Source organism: Embiotoca jacksoni, unplaced genomic scaffold (assembly GCF_022577435.1).
Source record: "Embiotoca jacksoni isolate LCO1_2020_lvr unplaced genomic scaffold, fEmbJac1.0.p SCAF_9, whole genome shotgun sequence".
NCBI classification, from domain to species: Eukaryota; Metazoa; Chordata; class Actinopteri; family Embiotocidae; genus Embiotoca; species Embiotoca jacksoni.
In genome coordinates, this window is record NW_027185447.1 from 15,747,493 (window position 1) to 15,775,051 (window position 27,559).

The 27,559-nt window shown below is 43.0% G+C and overlaps 1 protein-coding gene across 9 annotated transcripts in view; it reads left to right on the plus strand.

Moving 5' to 3' along the window:
• Window positions 1-27,559, plus strand: part of iqsec1a (IQ motif and Sec7 domain ArfGEF 1a) — a 90,038-nt gene that overhangs the window by 53,447 nt on the left and 9,032 nt on the right. For 6 of the 9 annotated variants that reach the window (XM_069140688.1, XM_069140680.1, XM_069140681.1 and 3 more), the window contains 7 exons: window positions 21,973-22,252; window positions 22,451-23,730; window positions 24,429-24,590; window positions 25,000-25,122; window positions 25,645-25,811; window positions 26,113-26,252; window positions 27,375-27,404. In XM_069140688.1, coding sequence (XP_068996789.1) covers window positions 21,973-22,252; window positions 22,451-23,730; window positions 24,429-24,590; window positions 25,000-25,122; window positions 25,645-25,811; window positions 26,113-26,252; window positions 27,375-27,404 — 2,182 coding nt within the window. Of the gene's footprint in view, window positions 1-3,786; window positions 3,875-15,594; window positions 15,822-21,328; window positions 21,439-21,972; window positions 22,253-22,450; window positions 23,731-24,428; window positions 24,591-24,999; window positions 25,123-25,644; window positions 25,812-26,112; window positions 26,253-27,374; window positions 27,405-27,559 lie in introns of those variants that run through there. The other 3 variants (XM_069140689.1, XM_069140687.1, XM_069140683.1) reach the window with 3 other exon arrangements.

Here is a 27,559-nt window from a genome sequence, read left to right on the forward strand (position 1 = left end):
AGTCGCAAGTGTTCATAGTACAATATGTTTCCACTCACCTGTTTGTAAGTTTTATTTATGTGCTCGTGTCTGGCCAAATGCTTATCCACTAGAAAATGGTTTCACACCACAACACTTGGCTGGATTTCACAGAGATGCATCATTATGGTTGAATTATTTTTCACCAGGGCCCACAACAAGAAAACGAGCCTGACGTACCTTTGTATTTTAGTTGATTAGAGGTTTACCTGATATCTAAAGTACTTTATATGTGCAGGCTTTTTCTGATCATTTTTTAGTTGCAGTCAGTGTCCACATACCACTAAATAATTTTCACGCTTGTCTCTCCAGAGGAACGTCAGCTATGTGCAATAATCTTTTCTTTATACTTGCCTGATTATCGTCTGTAATAGTTTGCCTACCTTGTTTTGCTAAGAGGACATTTCCTTATGGTAGTAATGAATGGACATGTGTGCTGTGGCCATAACGGAAAGGCTTGAGAGTAACCTACACTCTCACTGTGTCTTTAGCTGCTGCAGGGTAGAAACATTATGGGAGAACATATCAGGGACCATTGCCTCTGCTGCAGTATCTGCTGTTCATATAAAGCTGTGCAGCTTTTCAAATGCTAATCATCTGTGGAAGCTAGTTTGTTTACTTTAATGCTCAAGAATGGCACCCTCTAGAGAAAGCACATTTCATGTTCAGGGTGTTTACCGGGGTGTCTGATGAGGAAAGTGCACACGGTAGAAAATATTGCCATGTTTCAATCATTTCTCCCGCTCTCCCTTTTTGTACATGTTGCATGATTGAAGCACGGCCAAAAACATGTGTTACCTCTGCACTCCTCTGCTCTTTGTGATCAGCGGGGGACTGAAAGCTCAGAAGAAAAACAGCCGCTGTCTTTTTCTGTTGCTTTTTTGCTGTTATTCTACTTTTGATGACATATTCCTTTGCATCTCTTCACAGTGCCATGCCTGGAGAATAATGAGGGTGTGTGCTGCATTAACTTATGTAATGGCGAGCAAGAGGAGGGGTGAGATGGGGGGGGGGGGAGGTGGGGGAGCAGTGAAGGAGGAGGGGGAGAAGAGAAGAGTGATGAGCTCATGCTGCTGCACTGCAGCTCTTATAGACACACTCTGCACCTTGTGGTCTTTATGCCATGTGATATTGCACATGCACAGTTTCTGTTTGCAATAAATAGTTTATTGATTTATTCATATACAAATGTGTTTGCAGGTGCAAACAATAAGAGATATGTCCATTATTGTGTGTAACAAGAAGCCACTTTAGCGTTCTGCTGCAGAATCTGGAGGCTGGCATTCATGTTTTATTGTTAATCTCTCTGAATGGGAATTTGTGTGTGTACACTGTCCTTTACCTGCATCACTGTTGGTAGAGAGAGCTGATGCTCAGCTGTGAGCAAGCTGAGCCCCCCGAGCTCAGGTTGGTAATTGCTGCTAATCCACCAACTCTTTTCTGTGACGAAGCAGACCCTCATTATCCAGAGTGTGTTTTGATTTATGTCAGAAATGTGCGAGTTGAGTTAGGGTCAGGGGAAAGGGGGACTTGATAATAGCACGACGGCGCATCTACTCTATAAAGCAGAGTGGTGCCTTTGGGGGTTTTCAATTCTGTCAGCCTGCTGCGCATACGTGAATAAATGGATAAAGTACTGCTCTTGGCAGAGGACTAAACATTATAAAATACTGTCCAAGATTCTCAATGCTAATATCAAGAGAATGTAAATTATTTGAAGGAGCTGTGTGTAATTTTTTACTCAAAGTCGATTAAAAGCAGGATTTATTTGAAAGAAAATGTATCAATTGACATTTGATTATGATCTGGATTTTTCCTGCATGCATAGTGTGTCCCATACTTGTGAAATTAGCACATGTCCCTGCATGAGAGGGAAATATCCATGCAGTCATGGGAGTCCGGGACTGTGGCTGGTAAACAGTCATTAAAGTTAAATGTTTATCCTGACTGGACTAATTGCCGTGGGCTGTGTGTGTAGGCCCATGCGTTTTGCATGTCTTCTGCCAGTATGTACGGCGCTTCTTTTTTTTCCCTGTCAGCCTTAGCTGTTGCCTTGACAACTGGCCTCAGAGATTTGTGCACGTGCATGCAATTGTGATAAATCCTTCTTTCAATCTGAGAGGCACCGTCCATAGAGACATAAAGATATGTTTTCATGTTTTATGAAGGTGTCGATGCTTTTTGTCCCATTCCGTTCAATAAGGGCCAGTCAAGACTGCAGAGTAATTTCTGACAAATGAGACGAGGAGATCAAACCTGCCTCCTCCTGTAGACACGAACATGTCTGCCTGCTGCTCAAATGAGCTCCCTCGGGAGCTGAATAAAGTTCCTCTCCCTCACTTTGTGTAGCCCTTGCTCTAACTCCTTTCTTCCTTTTTACAACAATAACCCCCCCACTGCTGCTCTACTTTACATCAACTTGTTTCCTTGCCCCCTCTTCGTGAAGATGATTGGAGACTCTTTTGATCAGTCATAAATCCCTAATATGGAACCGTACGTCGGTCTTCGTACAGTCTCCTGTACACCAGCGCCATCTGTTGGTAGAGAGACCGCAGGACAGAAAACAGCCTCAAGGACTGAGAAAGTCCCCCGTGACTACTTGATAGAGGTCTTATGTTAATCTCCCTCCTACTGTGTGAACAGTCCGGGGCCTTGGCTGCATTCTTCATAAAGAAACTGAGAAGACGTCAAAGTTGCTCGCCTGTCAGTGGCCACACAGTCCACCGATTCTGGCGTTCCACTGTGAGTGAGTCAAGGGCAGAGAGCTAAGAAATTAAACAATGGGAGATAGTTTAAGTCAAATAAATGAGCAGACCTGAATTCCACTGTGAGTCATCGGCGAGGGGAGAGAAGACAAATTAAGGCAGATGGGGGCTCTCGCCTTGTCTGGAGTCCCACAGAGGCTGCTGAAGCCTTGTAGCCTGTTTTTCTGGCTTTTCTCCCAGATAGCTCCTGTTCAGATTTTCTGCCAAAGTTTACTTAACCGTTCGGATATAATAATGATTTAACCTGGAAGCAAAAATCATTTTTTGTTGTTGTCTTTTGGGTGGTTGTGAAAAATCTGTGATCTCATTCTTGAATTATTCTTGCAAAAATGAGTCGAGGAACAACGGGAAATCTATCGGCTCACAGTTTCATTTTTCATTTACCCACAACCGAATGTGTGCTAACTTCTGAGAATGTCTTCTCTTACTGAGATGATTTTGTCCACCGTGCAGAACTGGACAGAACCGGCCAGTGTATGACATAAAAGCAGATGACATCTCGTTAGACGACCTGTTATCTAACTTTATTTTAGGATGTGTTCTGGTTGAGAGCTCATATTTCCCCTCCAGCAACACCATGTGTCCTAAAGAGGGAGGAAAAGAGGAAAAACAATCTGTGACCTTGCAGAGCTGCAACACGCAGGCTCCGAACATGTACCCACTGAACCACGGACATCAACACAGCAGCTGAGTAAATGACCACAGACGCGGGCAGAGGCATGTTTGGAGGTGAGAGGGAGAAGACAGCTGATGGTGGAAAGAGAGAGAGAGAGAGCGAGAGAGCGAGAGACTGGCTAATGAAAGAAAGGGAAAGATTCCAAGAAAGAGTTGAGGCTGAGAAACACTGTTGAGTGAGGCAGGGGGAGGGTGCTCAGCGTGCGGAGAGCCTCCTCTTTTCATTGACGTTGAGGGGAATGTGCTGATTAGTGGAAAGTAAATCAGTCCGATGGAGGTTCCCACTCTGCCTGACAGAGCCACTGTGGCTTTCCAGTAACCACAGTCACCTTACCTTGCTGTAAAGAGCAGTCTGTCATCAGAGCCCGGATCTTGTTTCATACAGTATTAACCAACCCGGAGACGAACTTGTGGAGGTAGGTGGGCTCTACTATGAAGGTGTGTGTGTGTGTGTGTGTGTGTGTGTGTGTGTGTGTGTGTGTGTGTGTGTGTGTGTGTGTGTGTGTGAGATCTCTCTGGGTCTCTATAGGTTCTGTATCGGAGACAACAGCTGTTTACATTGTCCAGCCCTGTAGGTGTGTTGCAGGTTGGGGAGAATGCCAAATTTGATTAATGTTAAAATCATTTATCATGCAAAAATACCAATCCATGAGAGAATATTTATTTTCAGTTTTATTATGTCATTTTGAATGGAATGTGTTTTTTTGGACCTTTGTCAGATAAAACAATTGAAGACATCATCTTAGGCTCCAGGAAGCAGTGATGGAAAATGGTCATTGTTTTCTGTCTTTTTATACAGTTTCTCAGCTAATTAGAAAAATAACAAACTGATTGGTGGAAAATGGAATGAATGAGAGAGTTAAAAACTGTATTTTTACAGAAAGTATGCAACATAGAGCTGCTGAGGTGCTCGTACACTGGTGACAGGTACTAATGCCACTGCACTGTCGTCTGATGTCACTCACCCCGATGCACAGTGTCAGGAGGGAAGCAGAGCACAAAGGAAGAGTTGTTTGTGTTTATCGCTATCTCTCTCTATCTCTATCTTCAGAGTCAAAATAGATCTTTATAAAGATTTTGAAGCTCGGCTTCAATTCCAGGACTCAGAGAGAAGCTGAGGACCAAACAACCTGTCTGAGTTCACGCTTTTGAACTGGCCAAAACCTATTTCCAATCCCAACATCTCTCTGATTGACAGCACATTCCTGCTGATCGTGCTGACCATGAAGCACATCCTGTTTACGTATTTTCAATGAAACCTATAGCAGGACCTTTGATGGCTGAAGACCAGTTTGGACCATTTGTTTATGAAGAGCCTTCACTTTGTCCATCCAGACCTCGTCTCATTAGGCCAGTCAACAGAATGGATGGCTTAGTGAGGACATCATTAAAACCTATTAGATGCACAGAGCGTGAGATGGCTTCTCCCTCATCAGTCTTAGCGAACGTGAGAACGTTGGTCGGAGAATACAGACCTTCACTGTATTGAATGCACGCACACTTCGCCTTCTCTTTACATTGCATGCAACTCACCCCTTCCTCTCTGTCCGTCCCTCAGTCCATTCCTCTCTCCTCTTTCTCTGCCCTGTGTTTACACGCCATCAAGTCTCGCGTATTCTTATCTTGTCCCGTTGCAGGACGTTGCTGAGCTACAGTGTATGGTACAGCAAATAAAAGCTAGAATTCCCTTCTGGGACAATTAGGCAGCAGCTACGAATCTCAACAACTTCTTATTACACAGAATTCCTCGGTGTTGCGTCATTAAATCCAATGTAGTTATAAAAATGGTGAACTGGCTTTTCTGGATACGCTGCTCATTATTCTGCAATGGGCCCACATGGGAAACGGGTTAAAATAAGATCTCGAGGCTGCTTGAACTTGATGCTGAGAAGCAAGCTCCTCCTGGAAGCATCTACTTCATGCTGAACAGATGTGTATGCACTTGAACAGGACAGCAGACAACAATGTGACCTATCACACTCACACTGGCCCTTCTGTGGAACTCAAAGCGATAGAAGCTGATCTGTTAGTACTCAGCTAAAAAAAAATAACACATCAACAGATTACACAAGGAAAAGGATCTCATCCTGTTATCAGGGTTGGTTCGAGGATGTCCTGTATGTCCCTCCTGCAGAAACTGCTTCTCTCAGCTGTCACCGCAAGATTATTGTGGTATGTGCTGTACAGTTTACTCAAAGTTTAAGAGAGGCAGTTGACCTTGTTTACACAGAGGATTTGTTGAACAGCAGCGATGACGAAGTACCCAGAAAGTTTGACGTTGACTGACTGGACTATGTTACCTTCGATATAACAGAAGCCGTCACAGTGTCTGCTTTTCTAGGTAGTCACCTAAACTTTGCACTACCCAAACCATTGTAGAGGTAGGAAAACATTTTCAACAGAAGTATTTTCAGTGGCATTTCATAACTGGATAAAATGTTCAATATGCTTTCTAAAATCCGAATCACTTAACTAATAAGAAATGCCGGATGTATTTGCTATTAAGCTAAATGTGGCAACATGAGTGCCCCCGGCTATTTACCAATAACAAAAAAGGAAAAAAGGGGCAAAAAATGCCAGACTAGTTTGAGAGATTTGCTTTGCAAGGCCTTTAAGGGGATAGTTGGACATTTTGAGGGAAAAAAAAATGTGCTACACTTTTGATCAGAAGATCAATACTATACTCATGTCTGCATACTAAACATGAGGGTAGAACCAACAGGCAGTTAGCTTAGCTTAGCATAAAGATGATAAAGAAAACGGGGGGTAATTTAAAGGAACTAGTGTGTGTGTGTGTGTGTGTGTGTGTGTGTGTGTGTGTGTGTGTGTGTCACTTTTAAGCATTTGAAGAGAGCAGGCTAACTGTTTTTCACAACTTTCAGTTCTTAGGGCAAGCTAAGGTAATCTCTTGGTAGCTGTAGCTTTTTATATGAAAGTGGTGTTGATCTTCTTATCTATCACCTGGTAAGTAAATAAGCACATTTCCTAAAATGTAACAAAAACAGTATTCCTTTAGTTACTTCAGATAAGTTTACCAACTGTATTTGGATCGACAATGAAACCAATTATTTGAATTTAACCAGACTACCAACATTAACTGTCTCCTAGCTAATGTAGGCTAAATTAAATGCACCACTATGGCTTCAAATATTCCTTCTTAGTGCTGATGTGTACTTACTACCTGCACTCTATTCATACCTGGGCTCGTCCAGAATGTAAAATCAGGACTCCAGACCTGGGAAAAAGATCTGCAATTTTACAGATTGAAAAGAGTGTCTTCTCCTCCTTCCCATAGATATCCTTTTTCCACATAGTAACTTGTGTCGCCCGAGTTCAGCCGAGCCAATATATCAAAATGTGGAAAAAGATGAAGGCCAAGTGAACTCCTGGAATTCAAACCATATCTGTACTGTAGAAGCAACTGGAGGAAATAGACTCCACCAAGAGAAAAACACTCTCATTTGGCCAATGTTAATGTTTATGTCAGTCATAGATTACCGTGTGGGTGAGGGAATTACTTTCTACTGATACAGCCTTGTGCTTTTTTTTTTTTTTTTTACCCTTGAGGCTGGACGGAAAGTTCAGTTGATTAAAATGACAGAATCAGTCCAGTCTATTTCATGAAAAGAGACAAAAACCAGCATATTGAAACACCAGTCTCTCTGTTGTACCTTTGACTTCTGGGGAAAAGTAGGATCCCAGAAAATGTGAAGTAATGAGACATCCTTTTCATTTATGTTGGAAGTGTGTATCATGGAAAACAAGATTATTTGAAGGTGTTCTAAAAACCCCAAAGTAGTGTGTTCACTGCTTTCTGTATTGGTCTCCCTGATAAGATCCCTTCTGTTAAAACTGACATTATTACGGTTTGTGATCCAAAGATCCAGCTGCATAAGGGGCCGGTTTGTTATCTTGCGGGCTCAGAGAAGCAGGACAGGAGCCTCTAATAAGTAATTGAGGGGCTACAGATCGATAGGCCCTGCTGCCAGGAGAGACCTCGAGCTGTACTAAGGGTCAATAAAGCAGTAAACTTTATGGACCGTACATCAAACCTCCAAGGAAATAGCCACAGTAGCAGACAGATTTACTCTACATTTGAAATCCATTCCTTTGCAGTTACGGGAATTCCGAGACTCTTTTGTTGCAACCTTTGTGTTGATATAGAAGTATGCTAAGGGCAGCTGGCTCTTCTTTAGCTCGCTGCTGAAGGACTCTTGTTGTTATTGACTTCCAATGTGCACGAGAAATCCATCAAATACGCTTTGGTTGTGTGTGAATTAAATTGAAGCCAAACATCATTAGTCACTGCCAGGTAGTTTGTCATAGAGATGGCAAATAAATCTATATACCTGTGTGTGACCCTCTTTTCTTGTAAATGCCTGGGAAACTGTCCTATGTGGAGGTTATAGGAGGCCTTTAGAGAAATGGGACAATAAACACGGCGCTCTGTAACCCCTCCTAAAAGGGTTGTTAGCATGAATTTGAGTGTGCTTGTTATTCCCAGCGTCTCTGTCGCTGTGTGAAGCCAGGCCTCGTGTCCTACCCAGCCTGCCTCAATATATTGAAATATAAGATCTGCTGACTTGCACCCACCAGGTCTTGTGGAAATGTGGTATGAATGGAACTTGCACACTCAGGATATCTTGTTCCACTGGAATATGTCAACATTAATCCATTTCTCAGCAGTCTCGTGACCTGCACAAAAGGTTTCCTCAGCTTCCTTTTCAAATTTGTGAGGAAAAGGACTGTAGATTGAGAATGACTGCTTTATCTCGCTGCTTTTGTTCTGGGATTGATTGCTTCCTGGCTGTCTGTGCGGGTTAGAAAAAATGATTGACTGACCAGTTAGTAATTTTCCTTCTTTTATAATTTCTTAACTTTTGGCTCACCTGTCAAGATCCAAATACCTTGACATGCATGTCTCCACAAATACATGCACAAGAGGGAGAAGGCGATCATGAATTATTTCTCTTTTAATTCTGCCTTCATTGTTGACAGGCTTCCAACTGTGGCTTTCAATGAATATTTAAATCACTGTTGGGAAAACTTCTCATCACATGTAAACTTATCTTGAGGTTTCTCATGTTCTTTCATCGATGACTTGGTCTGGAATTTTCTGCTTGGATGTGCAAAGTTTTTCAACGAAAGGAAAAAGAAATCATAGCAGTCAGGACTTCCTTTAACAACGGGGATCCTGACACAGCAGTTTTGCTCCATTACTGTCATTATTGGTCAGCCTGCTTGTCTCTTTGAGACAAAAATAATCATGGAATTAGTTCTTACTTGATGAAATATAGCAGCAAATCCACTTAGATTTGCTTGTCAGCACAATGATAATGTTTCTTGCTGATAAAGCCATGTTCTGAAGTTTGAATTATTTGGATTGATAATTTTTTTTGATGCTGTATTTAAGTTGATTAGATGACTTAAATCGCAACAGAGCCTACCTTGAAATTAAATTTATCTTTACAGTAAGAGCTCCTCTGTGACATGACATGAATTTCCTTGTCGAAATGACTTATATGGGAACTGGATCTTTAAGTGACTTAATAGTATTTGCACAGCAGATTGTGATACTCATAGCTGCCTTTATGGCTCCACATTCACAGTCAATCCTCCAGGTTGTGTGGACATTCTCCTGAAATAACATTATGCTTCCTGAATAATTCCTTCCCTGTCAGCCTAATGAGGGACATTAAAATGAAATATGCTTTTCACTTCCAAGCGCCGCAGAATCTGAAAGAATACATTCAAATTCTTTATGATACTGAAATTGGACATGCTCAGGATTGTGAATGTGGTTTACAGGTCCCCATAAGAAAACAGTTATCATTTGGCTGTCTGACATATTGACACGTAATGGTCGTCACCGCAGGGTAAACCTTTGTTGTTCCGTGACTGTTTCCCCCGTATCAAAAGACTTGGGAAGCGTGAAGGAGCAGACAAGAAAAAGGCTGCCTTTAAGTGCAATGCCAACACAAACAGTGACTTGTGCCAGTGTGGATGGCCGAGTTGGGAGGCGCTCCTCGAGGCTGCTCGGGGCTCAATAGCCGTAGTGTTTATATGCTGTGGGCTTCGGATGCCATGGAGGCACAGTTGGCTGTGCCAGGGAAGGACGGCAGAGCACAGCAAGTACCTGAAGGCCTGGCTGTGGAGTTCAGGGCTGTAGGAAAACAAAATGAGCCCAGACTCTGCTAAAGTGATCAGACAGCTGGGTGTGGAGAGGTGAGGTGGACTCCGTATGACTATTATAGGATTGTAGAGGTTTCTTCCCTTTACCTGCTTCTCTTCAGCCTTTAATTCCTTACTTCTAATGATTATCAGCATCTTCTGAAGAAGATTTTCTTTCCATTGTACAGACAAGTATGTACGTATCTATGCTCAATCATATATTTAAGAGCATACATGAATCCAACACTTTTGTGCAATTAGCATGTCGGTTTGTCTGCTGGAAACTTAATCATCAGCTCTAAACCGCAACATAATTTCATGTTTGACTGCTAATGAAATCTTGTGAGTGATTTGAATGATTGAGCAACACAACATGTTCGAGATCATCAGCTATTTATCTGATCACTGATGCGGCTGGGGATGAATGCAATCTGATTGAAAACAGCAATTATTCTCGCTGTAAGCCTTCCACTCAATGTACCCAGTTCAATGATGTCATTTCGCTCATGGCTCTAAAAAATGATTGCATTGCCAGACACACAAACATGCACATACAAGTGTACACGCGCACACACACACACACACACACACACGTAATAATTTTAGGAACTTGTCTGGTTCATATCAAAGGACAGATATGCTTTTTCTTTTTTTCTCCGGGATAACACTGATGGGGTGTTCCTGGAAATCATTTCTGGAATCAGGACACCAAAGAGACGTGATTTTGAAAGTGTTTGGCTGATGTTATACAAATTGGGAGTCTGTCAGATGATTGATTGGCCACTGTGGCGCTGTTAGGCAGGAAGGCAGATGCTTTGGGAAGGTTTTTGGGCTTTAAAATGATTTAAAACTGATGGAGACTTCGGAATAAATTGTAGTACGTTTTTATTCTGAAATATGGATAGTCACTTTGTATGTTCAGCGTTTAAAAACCAACACTTGCAGATAATATCCAGCTGCTTACACCGTGTCGTTATTTATATTCTTAAAATTTAAATTAATCTTTGCAATTAGAAATGAGAAGTGATTTAAGACTTGTTAAAACTAATCTTTGCTGTGCCACATTTCCTTGACCTGTAGCACATGTAAACCACAGGGCGCTCTCTGTGTGACTTGAGACAGGTGTGAGTCGGCTACTGCCTCAAATAGATTACTGCAACCCCTCCCACATACCCCCCCTCTCCCTCACCCACCAACATCTCTGAACCAGAAAAAGCTGGTGTCTTTGAATAACCCAGCTACCCTCCCGACTCGCAGCCGCGACAAGCGTGTCTGACCTCCGTCGTGCTGAGTGACATCACTGCCACATGTCTGCCCCCCAGGCCCAGTGTACATGTCTTAGAGGGCATGTAGTATCATGTCTGACCAGTGGGTGGCGTTGTCCCTCTAGAGAGCCCACTGTGTCGACTGCCAGGGCTCTCTCAGGTCTGTTTTGTCACTCAGGCTGCCTCGCTGGGCTCCTGTGGTCATCATGACCGCCGTGAGTATTTTTACCCATTGTGGCCTTTGTCGCATTTACAGTCACAGCTGCTCTCGGCACTAACCGCTGGAGACACTGTCTGAGACTTTCGCTCTTTTCCAAGTGACCTCAAATTTTTACGGCGTCATTGAAAACTGCTGCTCATCGATGTGCCACAAAGGAACAGATAATGAGATGAAATCAGCAGGGTATTCAGTGGCCATTCTGTTGCGTTAATGTGTATTCTTTTGTCTTGGTCTTTACAGCATTGTCTCCCTCACAGTGTTTACCAGAGCGTGTCATCTCACATGGGTCTATTTTTAGCAGGGGAGAACTGTGCTGTAGTATGTTTCTGTGCTGGGGTGGGGCTACGGTGAGGAGCTTCAGAGAAATATAGCAACTGGGAATGGAGTGCGCTGAAAGGAAAATATTGTAAATGGACAAATAGGGGCCGCTTCTAATAATGGTAACACAATATATAACCTCTATTTGTGTTTTATAGACCATTAGAGAGAGAGAGAGAGAGAGCATACATGTGTGTACAATCAGGAGAAGTACTGCTCTGGATCCCATGAAATGATTTTTTTATAGAAGTGCAAACACTGAAACGAGTACACAAACATGTGGTTGAGTTGTAAAGTAAAGGTTTATTTGGTTTCCATCGGAAGGGTGTCATTTCATTCGAGCGAATTCTCTGCCCACTCAGTTTCCAGCTGGCTGAGACATGCCCAGGAACAGGCCCTGGATGCCCACATTCATATTTTAGAGCAATTCAGTGTCTCTCCACCTGACTTGCATATGTCTTTGGAATGTGAGAGGAAACCAGAGGACACCCACGCAAACACAAAGACAACAAGCACAAAGACTCCACCCGGGAAAAACTGAGGAGCAAACTTTCTTCCTGTGTGTGAGCTAGTTACTTTAACACTCAGGCCTGGATGTCATTTACATCAATACAATACGCGGGTTTAAACACAAGTACACAAGTACTGGCAAAACTATGATTAAAATCAGTAAATTCTTGGTTAAATGTGCTCAGGCTTTTTGGCTGAGCAAAGTGACCTCCTGGCAAGCTGTTCCCCACTGCATTCAGTCACAATACTAATTTAAGCCGATGGTCTCACGGTTCGAGCTTTATATTTAGTGTACAGACGTGAGTGATATCCATCTTTTCATCTATCTTTTGATGAGAACGTAAATAAGGAGCGTATTTTCCAAAAGTACTGCCTCAAAGAATAAGTCAACAAGCGTGCAGTTACGTGCTATTTCTTGGTTCTTGGCCGTTTTTGATCAGACACTTTTTTTTGTCAGTGCTAAAACAATATTGTAAGGTCAAATATATGGTTGTGGGGAAGGAATATATCTGGGGTGCTCACACTTCATGTCAAAATAAAACATTTGCTTGCTTTGAAACAATGTTTTGATGTAGAAAAATTCAAAAGTCATCCCCACGGTTCAGACTTTGTTTTCCACGCGTCGGGACAAACAGATTGTTTCTATCCACACTGGATTTACTTTCCACTACTTATTGCAGTGATGTACAAACAGGAGAAAAGAGAAAAGCCTCTCAGACATCACTTGCCACTGATGATCTTTGATCATTCCCATAGGATCCCACAGGCAACACATCTGCTCCAGCTTTGCTGCCAGGATGTGATGAGCAGAGGCAACATGTCCTTTAATTACTCGTATTTCAGCTCTATTTATACATGTGCTGCCAGATCCGTCTTATGCACAGAAATTCTTTGTTCCTGAGAGTTTACAGGGAAAACGTGTTTCTTTTTTTCCCTCCTATACAAAGTCCTCTGTGTTCACAAAGCTATCCCGGGCCACTACATCTCATTTAGTATGCTGTTGTATCAAACTATGACATCAGCCTGGTCTAATTGTTTCCAGACACGGCGAGGGCTGAGCTTTCATTTTATTTTCCGTATCTTCGTGCAGGTCTCAGCCGCTCAGCCGCTCAGCATTCAGCAAAAGCAGATAATGAAAAAGCGTGTATGATGTCATGTAGACAAAGCCTGCTGCGCCAAAAATCTTTTGACCAAGTTTCCAGGAAGCTATCACTTTCCCCTGTCATTTCCTTTGCTGTCTTTGCCTCTGCTCTGTCTTTTTTCATTGTCTTTGCAATGGGAAACTCTAGTTTATTTTTTCTTCCCCTGATAATATTTAGGTACTACATCTGGGAATGCACCTGATAAAGGCGTTTGTGTGTCACTGACCTGCGGATGCCTCTTTGGCCTCGTCCCAGGTGTAATGTATCTAACTTTCCTTACTCTAAAACAAGAAGGAAGAGGAAAAGAAGGGAGGGCTGTGAAACTGAAGGGGGACGGGAGGGGGGGGGGGGTTGATGGAGTAGGAGCTGAAATGCAGAGAGACCATATGTATTGAGTTGAAGAAATGGCATTTTATGAGCAGAGAATGGGCCTCTGCTTGGAATTCTCAATGACATCATTGTGGAGCAGTGCGCCGTGCAGCCAGGACTCTGGCGATGGAGTAGGCCTTCACCAGACGGGACGACTAGACTGGATCGTAACACTGGAGGAAGAAGAGAGAGACGTGGAGGCAGGCAGTCAGAAAGAACTTTTACAGCTCAGCTTCACCCGGAATTCATCTGATTAGATCATTTCAGTGGAGCTCTCCTTGATGCTTAAACTGATGGTGCCCCTGAGCCTCATGCTGAAACAATCATAACAGACTCGAGGCTTATAAGCGTCACAAGCTTGCTTTCAAAATGAGACCCCGATATTACTTCATATCTCATTCACAAACAAATAAACTGTAGTTAGCTGCTCCCTGTGGTCCGCCAGCAAAATGAAGCCTGCACTGGGGCTAGCATCTAATATCGCGCACACATTTCCAAACTAAATGCCTGCCTCCGTGTGTGCCTGCTGGGTGAAGATTGACAAAATGACAGAATAATGAGGATGCAGGTTTTATTAAAGGAAGTTCTCAAATGGCTTTTGTTCCCCTTGTCATCTGGGTTTCGGTGAGCGCGCCGAGATTGCGTGATAGGTGTAAGTCGAGTCAAATATCTGCAGCTCCACCAGGCGTTAGCAGCTGTAGCCACCAGAGTAACGGGCCATGGTCTCAAACTGAAATAGATCACTCGGCCAGTTACTGTCTGTCTGCACGTCACCATTCTGCCCGAGTCACACATTGCAAATAGGTCTGCGCATATCCCTCGCTGTGATCCATGACACATGCATGCTTACTTTTTCTCGTTAAGTGACTCTTTCTTTTGCTTTGTCTCTCATTCGGCATCTTTCATTTGAAGTCTCGGATGAAAACAGTCCAGAGAAGAAGGTGATCATTTTAGGGGGTTCAGGCCTATAATTAGAAGAATTCAACATCTCCCTCTGTAGACTGGTCTGTGTTTGTGTGGATGATTGGTGTCCCTGTAAACTGGCTCCATATGGGAGCCATTCTGCTCTGTTTCCTGTGCCTGTTGTCATTAGATAGAAAATACCTTTGACTTGGGGGCAGTTTGCCCCAACCCCCTTCTCTCAGAGGGGTGATTAGTCTCTGGCCTGTCTCAACAACACTGTGAAGTCCAGAGATGAGACACTGTCAGTTCAGGGTCTGCTGCATGTTTGAAGCCGGGCAGAGGTCCTGGTGAGCTGATGGTGCCATACGGGCGGGCATTTTATGCAGTGTAACATTATCCATGAAATTAAACGATGCTGATTTGAAGGAGAATGAAAATAGAAGGGCTGAAGTTGGACAACTGCAACCTTACTGTGATTTTCTGCTGCAAAAAGGCACTGAATCCTCGCTGGCTCTTTTCTTAGTGCACATTTTTAGTCACTTCTCAGCCCTGAAAGGGTCTATTAATAGAGGTGCTCCCTTTTATTTGCAATCTCTACGCAGTGAGTCCTTCTTCTGTCTAAAAAGGGCTAACAAAAGCTTCCTGAAATTCGGACACTCCCAAACCCCGTTCTCTTTCTTTGTGCCGTTATCTCCTCATACTTTGTCCTTTTACCTTTTCATCCATCTCATTCCTGTTTTTTGTACTACACCTATATGCACCTAACTGGATCTAGCTGCCACAGTCTCCCCCTACCTCTTCTTGGTCTTTGCCGCCTTTCTTTATCTCTCGGTCCTAACCCTGGCTGTGTCGAACTCCCCTTTTCATGGTTTCTCTGATAACATGCCTGAAAAAACGAGATTTTCTTTTCCCTGTCACCTGCTCCCTGGTCATTTGTGTGTCTCTTTCTTGCAATGATTAGTGTGCTACAGGAGGCATCTCAGCCACTTCTCTCTCCTCCTACCCAGCTTCAGAGCCACCACACTTTCACACCCCCTTCCCTTCCCTGCACCCCGCCCCCTTCTATACTGCTCCGGACCTGGCAGAAACTCACACTCCCCTGTCTCCCAGCCTCCACCCCCCTTACACTTCTCCCAGCACCGAGGACAGAAAGAAAGAGAAAAAGAAAGAGCTCCATTTGTCTGCCAGAGATTGCAGACTGCCCCTTAGCTCAGACCATGTACGCCTACCATCCATAGGAAGCTGCTCTCGCAAGGCAAAGAAATGGGAACGTCTGCAGAGTGCTACAAGCAATGGCAGATGGCAGTTTTGAGATGTCTCTGTCTGTTAGAGGAACCTTTTAGGCAGTAATGGGGACCTGCTAATGTTTGGACGACATCGTCTTGTGAGTGCTGGCCAGCATGTGGTGTTTGCAGTGTAATTCAGAGAAGACCCAGTCGCTGCTGGAGCTGGAGCTGAATGGCTGGTAAGAGCAATAAGAGAGTGTAAACTGTGCGTGTTTGTTTTCGTGTGTGCGGGTTTTGTCCATTGAATGAGGACACACACCTGGCTGTGTTTAACAAACAGAAGAGAGACGGAAAACTATGTGTTTGTGTAAAGAGCACCGATCATGTATGTTTTTTTTGGTTTCACATAATCCACGTTAGAAGATGACAGGAGGACGCGAAGCTTTAAGCTTTAAGATCAGGAATTTAAAAAGTCTGGTTAGTCATTCCAGTTCTGAATCCATTCCAGTGGAAAACCGATCATGTCACCTCTGTGAGTCACTGCTATCATGCTGTGTTTAGTCTTACTGAACAGAATCCATCTGTGAGCAGGATTGGCCCCCTCCTGCTAGGTTGAAGGGCATTCCTGTGGTGTGCCGTGGCCCTCCCACTTACTGGCCGTGCTATTTCATAGCAGGATCCTCAAGGGCAGGTGCTGAACATAGTGTGGATGATAGCTTAATTATTTATCACTGAAAGACAATGACAGTGGCTCTGTTGTTGTTGTTTAAGCTTGACAGGAGGAAGGAGGGATGATTTGATCAGACAGAATGAGGCCTGACAGTTAGTATTGATTTCTGATTACTTGAGGAACAAGTATGTGGATGGCGTCTACAAACTATCAGCACATTTGTCACACTCGCATTAGAGGAGCGGAGTTAATTTGCTGCACTCGTGTTGTCTTACAAAAAGCTTTTATTTCAGGTCTTTTGAAAAACCTGAATGCTGTTAAAAACCAGGAGGCTTTTTGTAGTAAACATTGGTTATCTGTCACTTATTCATCAAAATATTACAACTGTTTATCATCCTCAGTAGGTTTGCGATTGGAGTTCTCAGAGCAAACAAAAAAGGTTTTTGTCTTTATAGATTGCTATTTAAAGTGTAATCGCTAGGGCAAAGGTTAGATTTTTTTTTTTTTTTACTTGCAGATGGGAGTCAGGTGCTGTCATTCAGCAGTAAGTTGGTTTCTGGTGAGATTAGGTGCCAAATGACAGTTTTGTAATAAAACCCAGATCCTAAAGCTCTTAAACTGAAGTATACAACTTACAGTAGTTATCAGCCGCGAGCCTTATGAGACTCTAGTCGACTATATACTGTCTGCTACAAACTCTCAAGGGCGATACTGTCTGTCTGCTGGCCTGTGTAGCTTTCCAGTTTGCAGCTGTGTCCAACTATGAATCCCAACTCGCTCCTCTCTGTGTTTTTATAGCCGTTACAAAAATCATGTATTAATGAGCCTGCTGGTCTTGAAATTATGGATACACCTGAGTGTTTACTGGCAAGCCCTCCATTTAATGCCGGACTTCCTTTATGTGTTGCTGCGTGTGGTCTCCCAACCTTTTACCTGAAAAAAACCCTGCTCGCTCACATCTGTGTGCTGTGAGATCTGCTGCGTGCATCTGTATTTATGAGCTCTCTGAGTCACTTCGAAAAGAGAGAAAACATCTGCTTTTGTTGTGCTTGGAGCACATATAGGCACTGCGTGTGGGGTGAGCAGTGTGATATAGAAGTGTTGTTTGATTTTATCGGACGGGTTTGTTCCACGCCTAATGTTTACATATACGCATAAAAAACGAACTCCTATAAATATCAAGGTCATGTTGCATTTGTGTTATCATAAATACCCTCATGAAGTTTGATAGGAGTCCGATTTTTCCTCCATTAAAAACTGTTGTAAACAAAAATAAACGTCGTGGAGGAGAGCCTAGCTACTATCTTGACTGCAGTTTAATTAAAAAAAAAAAAAAAAAAACTAAATGTGTTTTTCGGTGACATTTATTTTAAACATACATGAGGCAACTCTGGATGACTCAGTTTTCTGTGCACATGCTCACACTTCAAGAAACCATCTCATTACTTAGATGAGGTAATTGGATTAAAAAAAACAATCTCCCTGTATTTTCCTGATTATTGTTCATCTTTACCCTTGAAAGGGCAGACTGATGTCAGGATTACATTCATGTCAGAGTACTTTCAAAAGTGAGGGGTAACCAGAATGCTGGAAAGATTTTTCTATAAACACTGAACATAGCTTTCGAGTTCACGATTGAATTAGGCTTTAATTTGGTCCGTAGACTTCTCTGTGACTTCGTTTGGGAGTTACGCTTTAGTTCCACGCTGCGTCTCTCTCTTCCTCTGGAGCTTCAGCCTGCACTTCATTAGCCTTCTTCTATTCCCAGAACTCCTGTAGATGTGACTCCTCTTTTCCGGGATGGAGGAATGTTTCTCCCTCAGGTCCGACTGATGGAATGGGTTGAGGCCTGGGCAGGGGCCTGGGCCTGTTTGCTCAGGATGTGTTGGGAGGGAAGGAGGGAGGAAAGAGAGATCGTCAACCCCCACACCCCTCAAATCCCATGGATCCTGTGGCTGAAAATCACTGCCAGCCGCGCTGACGTGCTTATCCATGCCTTCATCGGAACTAACGGGGGCTCCTAGTGGATGAAGAGCCACATGGAGGAACAGTCGGTGCAAATATTGTGGTGCCATTTTCCAGGGATGTACAGTCGCTACCAGAGAAGTGGTCCTCGAACGATCATTTGCCTCCTCCCTCACCTCTCAACAGGGGTTCCACGCTCGTATATCATAGATACAACATGTTAATACAAATGATAACATGCGTCCCTTCTGCCTCTCCTATGGATTAATGTCATGTAGCTTCCTGCTCTGCTGTCATTCTCTCCCTCTTTTTCCCTCCAACATCCTCTGCGGCATAAAATATCGGCTCTTAAAATGCAGCTCTCTTCCTTTTCCCCCGTTTCCCCCCTGCAACTGACCTCACTCTGTACAGGATTCAATGACCTCAGAGTGAAAAGTACAGCAGCACTTATTCTCCCTCTCTTTCTTCCATGTGCCCGCAATCACATTCTGTCTGAACACTTGGTAGAAAGTGAAGCAGAAAAAAACTAAATGGAATAAAGGTGCTGGCTTGCAGGTCCAAGTAAAACCATCACTGTACCTATAGTTTTTATAGTTGATGGGATGATAGAACAAACCCCAGAGGAGCACTATTGTAGCTATTAAAAGCAGCATGCAGTTTGTGTTTCCACTTATTTTAATTAAACTCCTTCCCACAGTTACATTGTTACATGAATTTAAATTTAAATTTATTTTGGTTCGTAAATAATTAACCAAGCAATTATCCAACACAATGGAGTGGCAATTACTCCCAACAAAAGAGGACAGAATGAAAAAAAGAAAGATTAAAACAACATAATAATGAAAATACAAGTCTACAGTCATGCTGGCAGCTCTTTAATCCTCTACTTGGACACAGCTGTGCTTCCAGTTCAATGCTGTCATCGGCATGCTAACATGCTTACATTGACAATGCTGATCTAGTGTTTGCCAAGTTCACCACCTTACTTTAACACATAAATACTTTGTTAGCATTTGCTAATTATTCACAAACGTACCGTACAGCAGAGACAGATGGGTTTTATTAGATTTAAAGAGTGTTAGACATATTCAAATACTGACCTGATGACGGTGCTACATGAAAAGTAAAGATATATCTGAAGTCATCTGAAGGCACGAATGTGTGCACAAGATTTCATGGCAACCCGTCCAAAAGTTGTTGAGATTTTTCAGTCAACACCAAAGTGGTGACCGACAAATGGACATTGCTGCAAGTGTGGCTAAAAATGTCTGTACAAAGTGAACACACAACTTATTTGGTATTAAAACAAAACAGCAAAGAAAACCTTTAAATCTCCGCTAAAGAAATGACAAAATATAGTTTTGTTTATCATAGTCGATTTTTCCGTTCCAATATGAATATGCTGCTACGCCCAACCGTCCCCTTTCATAGTCACTTTATCCGGGTCAGTAATCAAACTTCTAAGGAAGAACTTACAAAAGCAGAAATGACTACCAGCTGTTTTCCAGTGCTGTGACATTACATTAGGTGTGACTTTTAACTCCAGGCGATTGCGGATTTGCCGTTTGCCATGACAGATGGTTGGGGAGATTTGTCCCAGAGGTAACTATGCAATGAGGTATATTTTTCAGCGTGTTGAGGAATAAAGGCCTTCTCTTCTGTCCCCGTCGCTGTGTGCTGGTCCACACTTCATCTGCTACCCTGAGGGAGTCAGTAACTTACTTACCGACCGTGAAGTTCTTCTGTGTCACGGTGGCCTTGAGTGGGTCATCTCCACTCGGACTGAGAGAAAGGGAAGACGTGATGCACAAAAATTCAGTCTGCTGCAGCCCTTGGTGGAAGCAAACACCGGGGCTTCTAGTAAGAAATTATACTAATTCAATTTACATCCAAACACGATTATAGCTGTCGGAATCAGACTGAATAGTTTATGATTTCTGTTGATCATAACAATAATTGGTGGTAGTTCTGCAGACACTGAAATGTCTTTTTTTTTTTTTTTTTTTTTTTTTTTTTTTTTTTTTTATAGAAGAGGTTGGTCTTGTAAACTGAAGGAAGTGGCTTGTTTTAATATTGTTATTAATTTCTTGATTTTAGTTGTATTGATTATTTAGTTTTTTGTTAGTTTGACTTAAAAAAATTGAAATCTCAGATTTTTTAAAATTCGGTTTGATTGTTGTGCAGCATTTTAGTTCATTTTTGTTGTATCTAAATGTTCAATATAAATAGACTAACTTGACTTAAAGTGTCTGAGGCCCTTGTAAAGTTGCAAAGTGACTTGTGTATGAGTCACATGAGTAACTTGCATCACTTGTTGAGAGCTGTGGATTTTTTAAAAATTTTATTTGGTATCACAATTCTTACAATGTAGGAAACATTTTTCACTTTTTATTGCACTTTCACTGACTGAAAAGAAAATGTTCTAGGAAGTGAATTTGATTTTGCTAACTGACATGTACGCCTTGTATCACACTGAGTGACTCAATTCATCAGAGCCTGAAATGTCTGCTATTAATCATTGCCTGTGGAGAACCTTGAATAGACGTCTTTTGTTGGCATTGTACCTGCAGACTGTGCTAATTGATCTTGCAAATCAATGAATCTGTATTCAGTTAAGAGCAAAAGTCACCAAGCAAAACAAATGTCGTCTCAAAAGAAGTTACCACATACTGTACGTTCGACCTCTTGATCACCGACAGTTCCACTTTTTCACTCAGCGTTCGTGACTGCCGGCAGGCTGTTGCTGCTGAGTGTTGATTTCAGGCTGTCTAATGAAGGAAGTGGATTGTGTACACTGTATGGGTGTGTCGAGTCACAGTTTGAACGCATTAGGCTGCACCGCACCACTGAAGAGAGGATATTGTTCGTGTGGGATCTTCGTTATTGAACAAGTTGACATCTCATTCATTGACATTTCAGCTACTTCTAAGGGACCGCTGAAGTTGTATTTACTCTGTTGTTCTACTCTAAACTGGACTTTGTAACATGTATTGGAACAGTGTGTCGTTGCTCCTGCAAACATGATGTAATTCCTGTTGGTCTCTGATTGGCCCTTAAAATGGCATAAACGTCAGTTTCCTGGAGGAACCTCTGTACTCTGGACCTCGCTTGACTGAAAGAATGGTGGACAAGATATGGAGGAAGAGTTGGCAGTTTATAGAGAACAGACGGTCTTTTCGCAAAAGGCCGCCGTCTTGTAATATGGCAGCATGTAAGAGTGAGTGAGTAACCTCTTGTTTTTTCTTCATTATTTATATAAGGGATAATCACTCAGGGACAGCAGCTCACTGGAAGTGTCTAATATTCGGAAAGTGTTTACGTGGCATTTGTGGCTTCTGAATGTAGTAGTATGACAAAATTTACGACTGGCTGTTTTCAATAATAATTTCTACTGAGGTATGCAATAGTATCAAACAGCTTATGATTGAGTGAAATGTGGGTTTTACTGTATATCATAAAGTTATAGAATCAGCGTGTCCCAGAAATGCCTACACTCATTTACATATGCACTGCAGTTCATTTCAATTCACTTCTGTATTGCCATACGTGAATGTGACCTGACTACTGATTTCAAGACCTTATTTTGGAAAAGCGTATGTTGTAAGTCCCTGAAGTGAAGCTACTTCACACTCAGACGTTTCAAACTGTAGTTAAAACAGACAGCTGTGAAAACTCCAACCTTAACCTGATAACAATTCAGTCAGATTCTGTCTTTCGTTCCAAAATCTCTGACCAACACGTCGCTCTCATTGCAGTGTGGAAGGGGATGGACGGCCCGGTGAGAGTGGCCCTTCCTTGGATGGTGGAGCCAGCTACGGCCAGGGCCCGGTGACCCACGGCTCAGCCATCAGCCCCGACCGATTTGACAATCAACTTTACAGCCACGGGGTCCAACCTGGGCCTCAGAGGCCCCGCAGGCCCAAGCTCCAGCACTCACAGTCCATCCTCCGTAAGCAGGCTGAGGAGGAGGCCATCAAACGGTCCCGCTCGCTCTCCGAGAGCTACGAGCTCTCTGCTGACCTCCAGGACAAACAGGTATTCAACTAAACTAAAATGATGTACTTTGAGCGGGTTGCTCGCAGGGAAATGATATTGTTAGATTGTTGCAGAGCTGCTGATAACTGGGAGAAGCACATTTTTGGTGACTTTTAGATCATCTGCAGCTAAGAAAAGCAATTAGATATCCCATGGGCGGCACAGTTTCACAGTTCATTTACTCCATCTTTTTACTAGGTGGAGATGCTGGAGCGTAAATATGGGGGACGATTCATAACTCGGCATGCGGCTCGCACCATTCAGACAGCTTTCCGTCAGTATCAGATGAACAAGAACTTTGAACGTCTCAGGAGCTCCATGTCAGAGAACCGTATGTCCAGACGCATTGTTCTCTCGAACATGAGGATGCAGCTCTCGTTTGAGGGCCCTGAGAAGGTGCACAGCTCATATTTCGAAGGGAGGCAGGTGTCCATGACGGAGGATGGCACCCCGCTGTCCATGGTGCAGTCTGAGTGTGGAGATATCGAGGTCCACCAACAGGCCAACATGGCATCTCACCCGGCGCCACAGAGTGACCTGACGGACGCCATCACGGAGCTGGAGGACGCCTTTTCCAGGCAGGTCAAGTCTCTGGCTGAGTCGATTGATGATGCTCTGAACTGTCGCAGCCTTCAGGGGGATGAAGGTCCTGACCCAGAGGCCATGGGCTGCTCCCAGGTGGAAGGGGAAGTGCCCTATCAGGTGAAGTCCCACCGCAGGGCAGCTGGACGGCTGCACGATGAAACAATGGCCTCCTATAGTGATGTCACTCTGTTCATCGACGAGGAGGACATGTCCCCTGCTATTGCTCTGTCGAGGTCGGGGGACCAGCCCTCCAGCACAGAATCAGACTTACGGTTGCGGTCGGCCAACTCCTCCCAAGAATACTGGCCTATTGACCCCAAAGATGAGGGTCGCGACACAGACACAAGCTGCCGCAGCACTCCTTCTCTCGAGTGTCAAGAGCAACGTCTTAGAATGGACCATCTCCCTCTGTTGACCATAGAACCTCCTAGTGATAGCTCCGCAGAGCTCAGTGACAGGTCTGACCGCGGCTCTGTCAAGCGGCCACCCGTGTACGAACCTCACAGCCACATCGTAACATCATCCCAGGCGAGCCCCAAACACATTTCCCACGGACCCCCACCGCGAGCTTCCTCCCGTGACGACGATGCACCTCTGCGTCACCGCCACCGCCAGCTGGAGAGCCACTTAGCTATAAACGGCTCCGCTAACAGACAGAGTAAGTCAGAGTCTGACTTCTCTGACGGGGACAACGACAGCATCAACAGCACATCGAACTCAAACGACACCATAAACTGCAGCTCGGAGTCCTCGTCACGAGACAGCCTACGAGAGCAGACGCTAAGTAAGCAGACGTACCACAAAGAGACTCGCAACAGCTGGGATTCGCCCATCTTCAGTAATGATGTTATTCGCAAGAGACACTACCGCATCGGGCTGAATCTTTTCAACAAGTAGGTACTCAGCTCTGAAGGAGCAGGTGCTTGACCAGTGTTTGTAGTAAAGGCCAAACAATTGAACAAGATGTCAGAGATGCCTGTTGGAAAGTCATTCACTCACTGGTGCTATAAACTGCAATCAGATGTGTTCATGTTAAATATATAGCTATTTGAAAGAAAGATTTGCATGAAAGAAACAATTAGGAACATGAATAGATTTGTTGTGTAGTATGTGACAGTGAGGCTGGTAAACCTGAATGGCACGAACATTTATTCCTGCCTGAGAAACCTCTTTCCTAAAGAGTGATTAACAAACACTCAGGGAGTCAGTTAGATTCAAATTTATATAATTATACGACAATTATATATTTCAGATGTGTGAGAGAAAGTGTGTTTGTTTTTGGGATGCGCTAATGTTTAGCCACTTCAGTACGATGTGGCTCAATTAACGTCTTTCAACAACAATTATGGATAACATGATTTAATACATTTGTTTGCACTGACTCTGTATGACTCCTTATGACTGTCCTTAAAGTTAATTCATATGAACTTAGTTAAATACATGATTTGAAGAGCAGCTAAGTTTCCTCAAGAAGTCGCCAGTATGTATTTCCAGAGAATTCAACATTAAGCAGTAACAGTTTCTTATCTTCAGATTTAAAGTTGACCTGCATCAGTCCAAAAGTAAAAAATATACCACATTGATTTTTCAGGAAGCCAGAGAAGGGCATCCAGTACCTGACTGAGAGGGGATTCATCCCTGACACACCTGTCGGTGTGGCCCACTTCCTGCTGCAGAGAAAGGGACTGAGCAGGCAGATGATCGGAGAATTTCTCGGCAATCGACAGAAACAGTTCAACAGAGATGTTTTGGAGTAAGTGTGATTTTTGTTTTTTTCCTGTCCATCTTTCCTAAACTTAGTTGGAATTCCAAGAATAGAAGGATCAAGATGCTTTGAATTAAGGTTTATACAAATGCACTATTAAAACACACTTAGTTATTTATAAAGACAGACCGTGTGTACCAAAACTGGGCCATTGCCAAAGAGAATTTAAAATAAGAAGAAAAAGAAACAAACATGGCACAAATATTCTGCAGCTGATAAAAATAGCTGATGGCACAAAAAGGATCAGAATTCCCTCTTTTACAGACATTAAATATCCTCCATGATAAAATCTGAGTCAGACAATCCCTATGAAATCAAAGAATTGCCGGTGAGTAGAAAATCTTTTATGTTTGTATTTAATTCTCTTTTTCTGTCCGTCTCTCCCCTCACGTACCAGCTGTGTGGTCGATGAGATGGACTTCCAGAGCATGGAGCTGGACGAGGCCCTCAGGAAATTTCAGAACCACATCCGTGTTCAGGGTGAAGCCCAGAAGGTGGAGCGGCTCATTGAAGCCTTCAGGTTAGGTCGCACACTCGCATAGAGCATTTCAACTTATGAAAGACAGACCAATAACCACAAAGAGGAAACAGAGGGGAAAAAACAAAGAGTGACACATCGCTGATAATAAAAAAAAAAAACATTGATGCTCTATTCGATTAACAAACTTGTTCACCAGTTTTTTGAGTCAGCCCATGTGCCGAAAATGGATGATTTGTTGTGATCATTAAACCAAGCTGATGCTGAACTACCCTTGTGTATTTCCCCAAAAAGGGCCACATAAAACATTAATGTTAGTGTTTATAATAGTGAACTTATTTCATAAAAGCCTTGATCTTTGAAACATCACCACTGGGGTGTTGTTTAGGTAACTATTGGTACATAAAGGAACCAGTTACAGCTTTACTTCTGCTTCCTTCAGACAGTGTTCTTTCCTCATCCACATTTCCTCACAATGAGCACATTTCGCACTTGTACGCTTTGAATCTGAGTTTAGTTGTAAGCTGAGACGGTTAACTCTGTTCTCCTGACTCGTGTCTCCAGCCAGCGCTACTGCATCTGTAACCCCACAGTGGTGCGGCAGTTCAGGAACCCTGACACCATCTTCATCCTAGCATTTGCAATCATCCTCCTCAACACTGACATGTACAGCCCCAATGTCAAGCCCGAGAGGAAGATGAAGTTGGAGGACTTTATTAAGAACTTAAGAGGTAAAAGAAAACTGTTCACGAAACACGTTATTACAAACATCTCAACATGTTTAATATTTTCCCAATTACATGCCAATATATTCTTGTCATTTAGTTTCAATTTAAATGCCATTTGCAGTTAAATTAGTAGGGTTTTTTTTGCTAGTATTTCCTCTCATTCTCCCAACCTCAAATACACCAATTTACTGTTGTTGTAGTTCTGATATTATGACATGGAGGGTGCATTTAATAACAAAATAAAAGAATCCCCTGTCTGTGTAGTGTATGGTGCATTGTAACCCGGCTCCTCCCTGCGTTCCAGGTGTGGACGATGGAGAGGACATACCCCGAGAGACCCTGGTCGGCATCTATGAGAGGATTCGTAAGCGAGAGCTCAAGACCAACGAGGACCACGTCTCGCAGGTGCAGAAGGTTGAGAAGCTCATTGTGGGAAAGAAACCGGTGAGTAATGTTTATTTTCTTTCTTCTAAGATCAAAAAGATCTTTGTTGGATTTCTTTTTCTGCAAGGCACAACATCAAACTTTTAGATATCCTAAACAGCGTTATCAATTTTTCTTGTCCGTACACACAGTCGAGAATCATCTTTTATTCGTAACATTGTCACTTTTCTTCTTACTTCTAATCCCTAAATTGCAGAGTTTAAGTCAGAGAGGGTTCAGGGAGATTTAGAAATGTCTTTGGTACCTTCAGGTATTATTATATGAGTCGGGGCATGCCTGGGTTTAGACCTTCATGGTGGTGGTTTTAACACACCCAAAAGCCCTTGAGAGATCGTGCCAACTGCTGCAGTCTGATGAAAAATGGGCACATGCTGCCATCTTGGTACATAACAGTATCCACCTATAGTGCCAACTGCAATGCTTTAACACAGCAAAGCCACTTCTGTTTAAAGTTACATGCTTAAATCTCTTGATCCACTAATTATTAGTCACTTTATTTATTTCTATCTCTGCTGCAGTAAAACTATGAGCAGGTTTGTTCTGACTGTACTCCCTCGTCTCAGCAGCAGCAGCAGCATTTCTGCATTATTCCGCAGGCAATAATGTCTCTGCTATGTGTGAAGGTGAAAAGTGTGATTAACCTATGCAGCCTCGGGGAGAGGTTTGTCTCACATGGACGACTTTGTTTCAGTCTCGTTGCAGTGGAGCGGAGTCTGCTCTGCTCCGCCAGTTATAATCGAATGTATTGAAAAATGATCCCTTGTCGCCATTTAGCTGCATAATGAAGGTGGACACTTGGTAATACACTTTAACATAAAACCCACATTGGAATTCCTCCCCAGAATAATCAGGTCAACCAGTGCTGCACCGAGCAGGCTTCTAGGGGAGGATATGTTTTCATTCCAACATCATTAGAGATTCCCTCAAGTCTGGCAGCAAAGAGAGATCACCATCCTATATACAGAACCAATGAGGGGCATGTATCTTCATGGATATGTGCACAGTCATTATGAGCTCATTAATAAGCAGGAGAGATTACAATTTTATGTTGTGAGAGGCAATAGTGTAAATAATCCTAAAATAACCGCTGCATATAACATTTTGTTTGTCCTCTCTTTTTAGATCGGATCACTCCACCACGGCCTGGGATGTGTAAGTAGATGAAATATTTGTGAATCATACTTAAGTTGATCATTTCTCATTCATTATTTTACTGTTCGTGCACAGCAACATGTCTCTGTCAGGGTTGATGCGCATCATGCAGGTGGTTTTTAAGTCGGCTTACCTTCAGGCAAGAACTTTCGCTC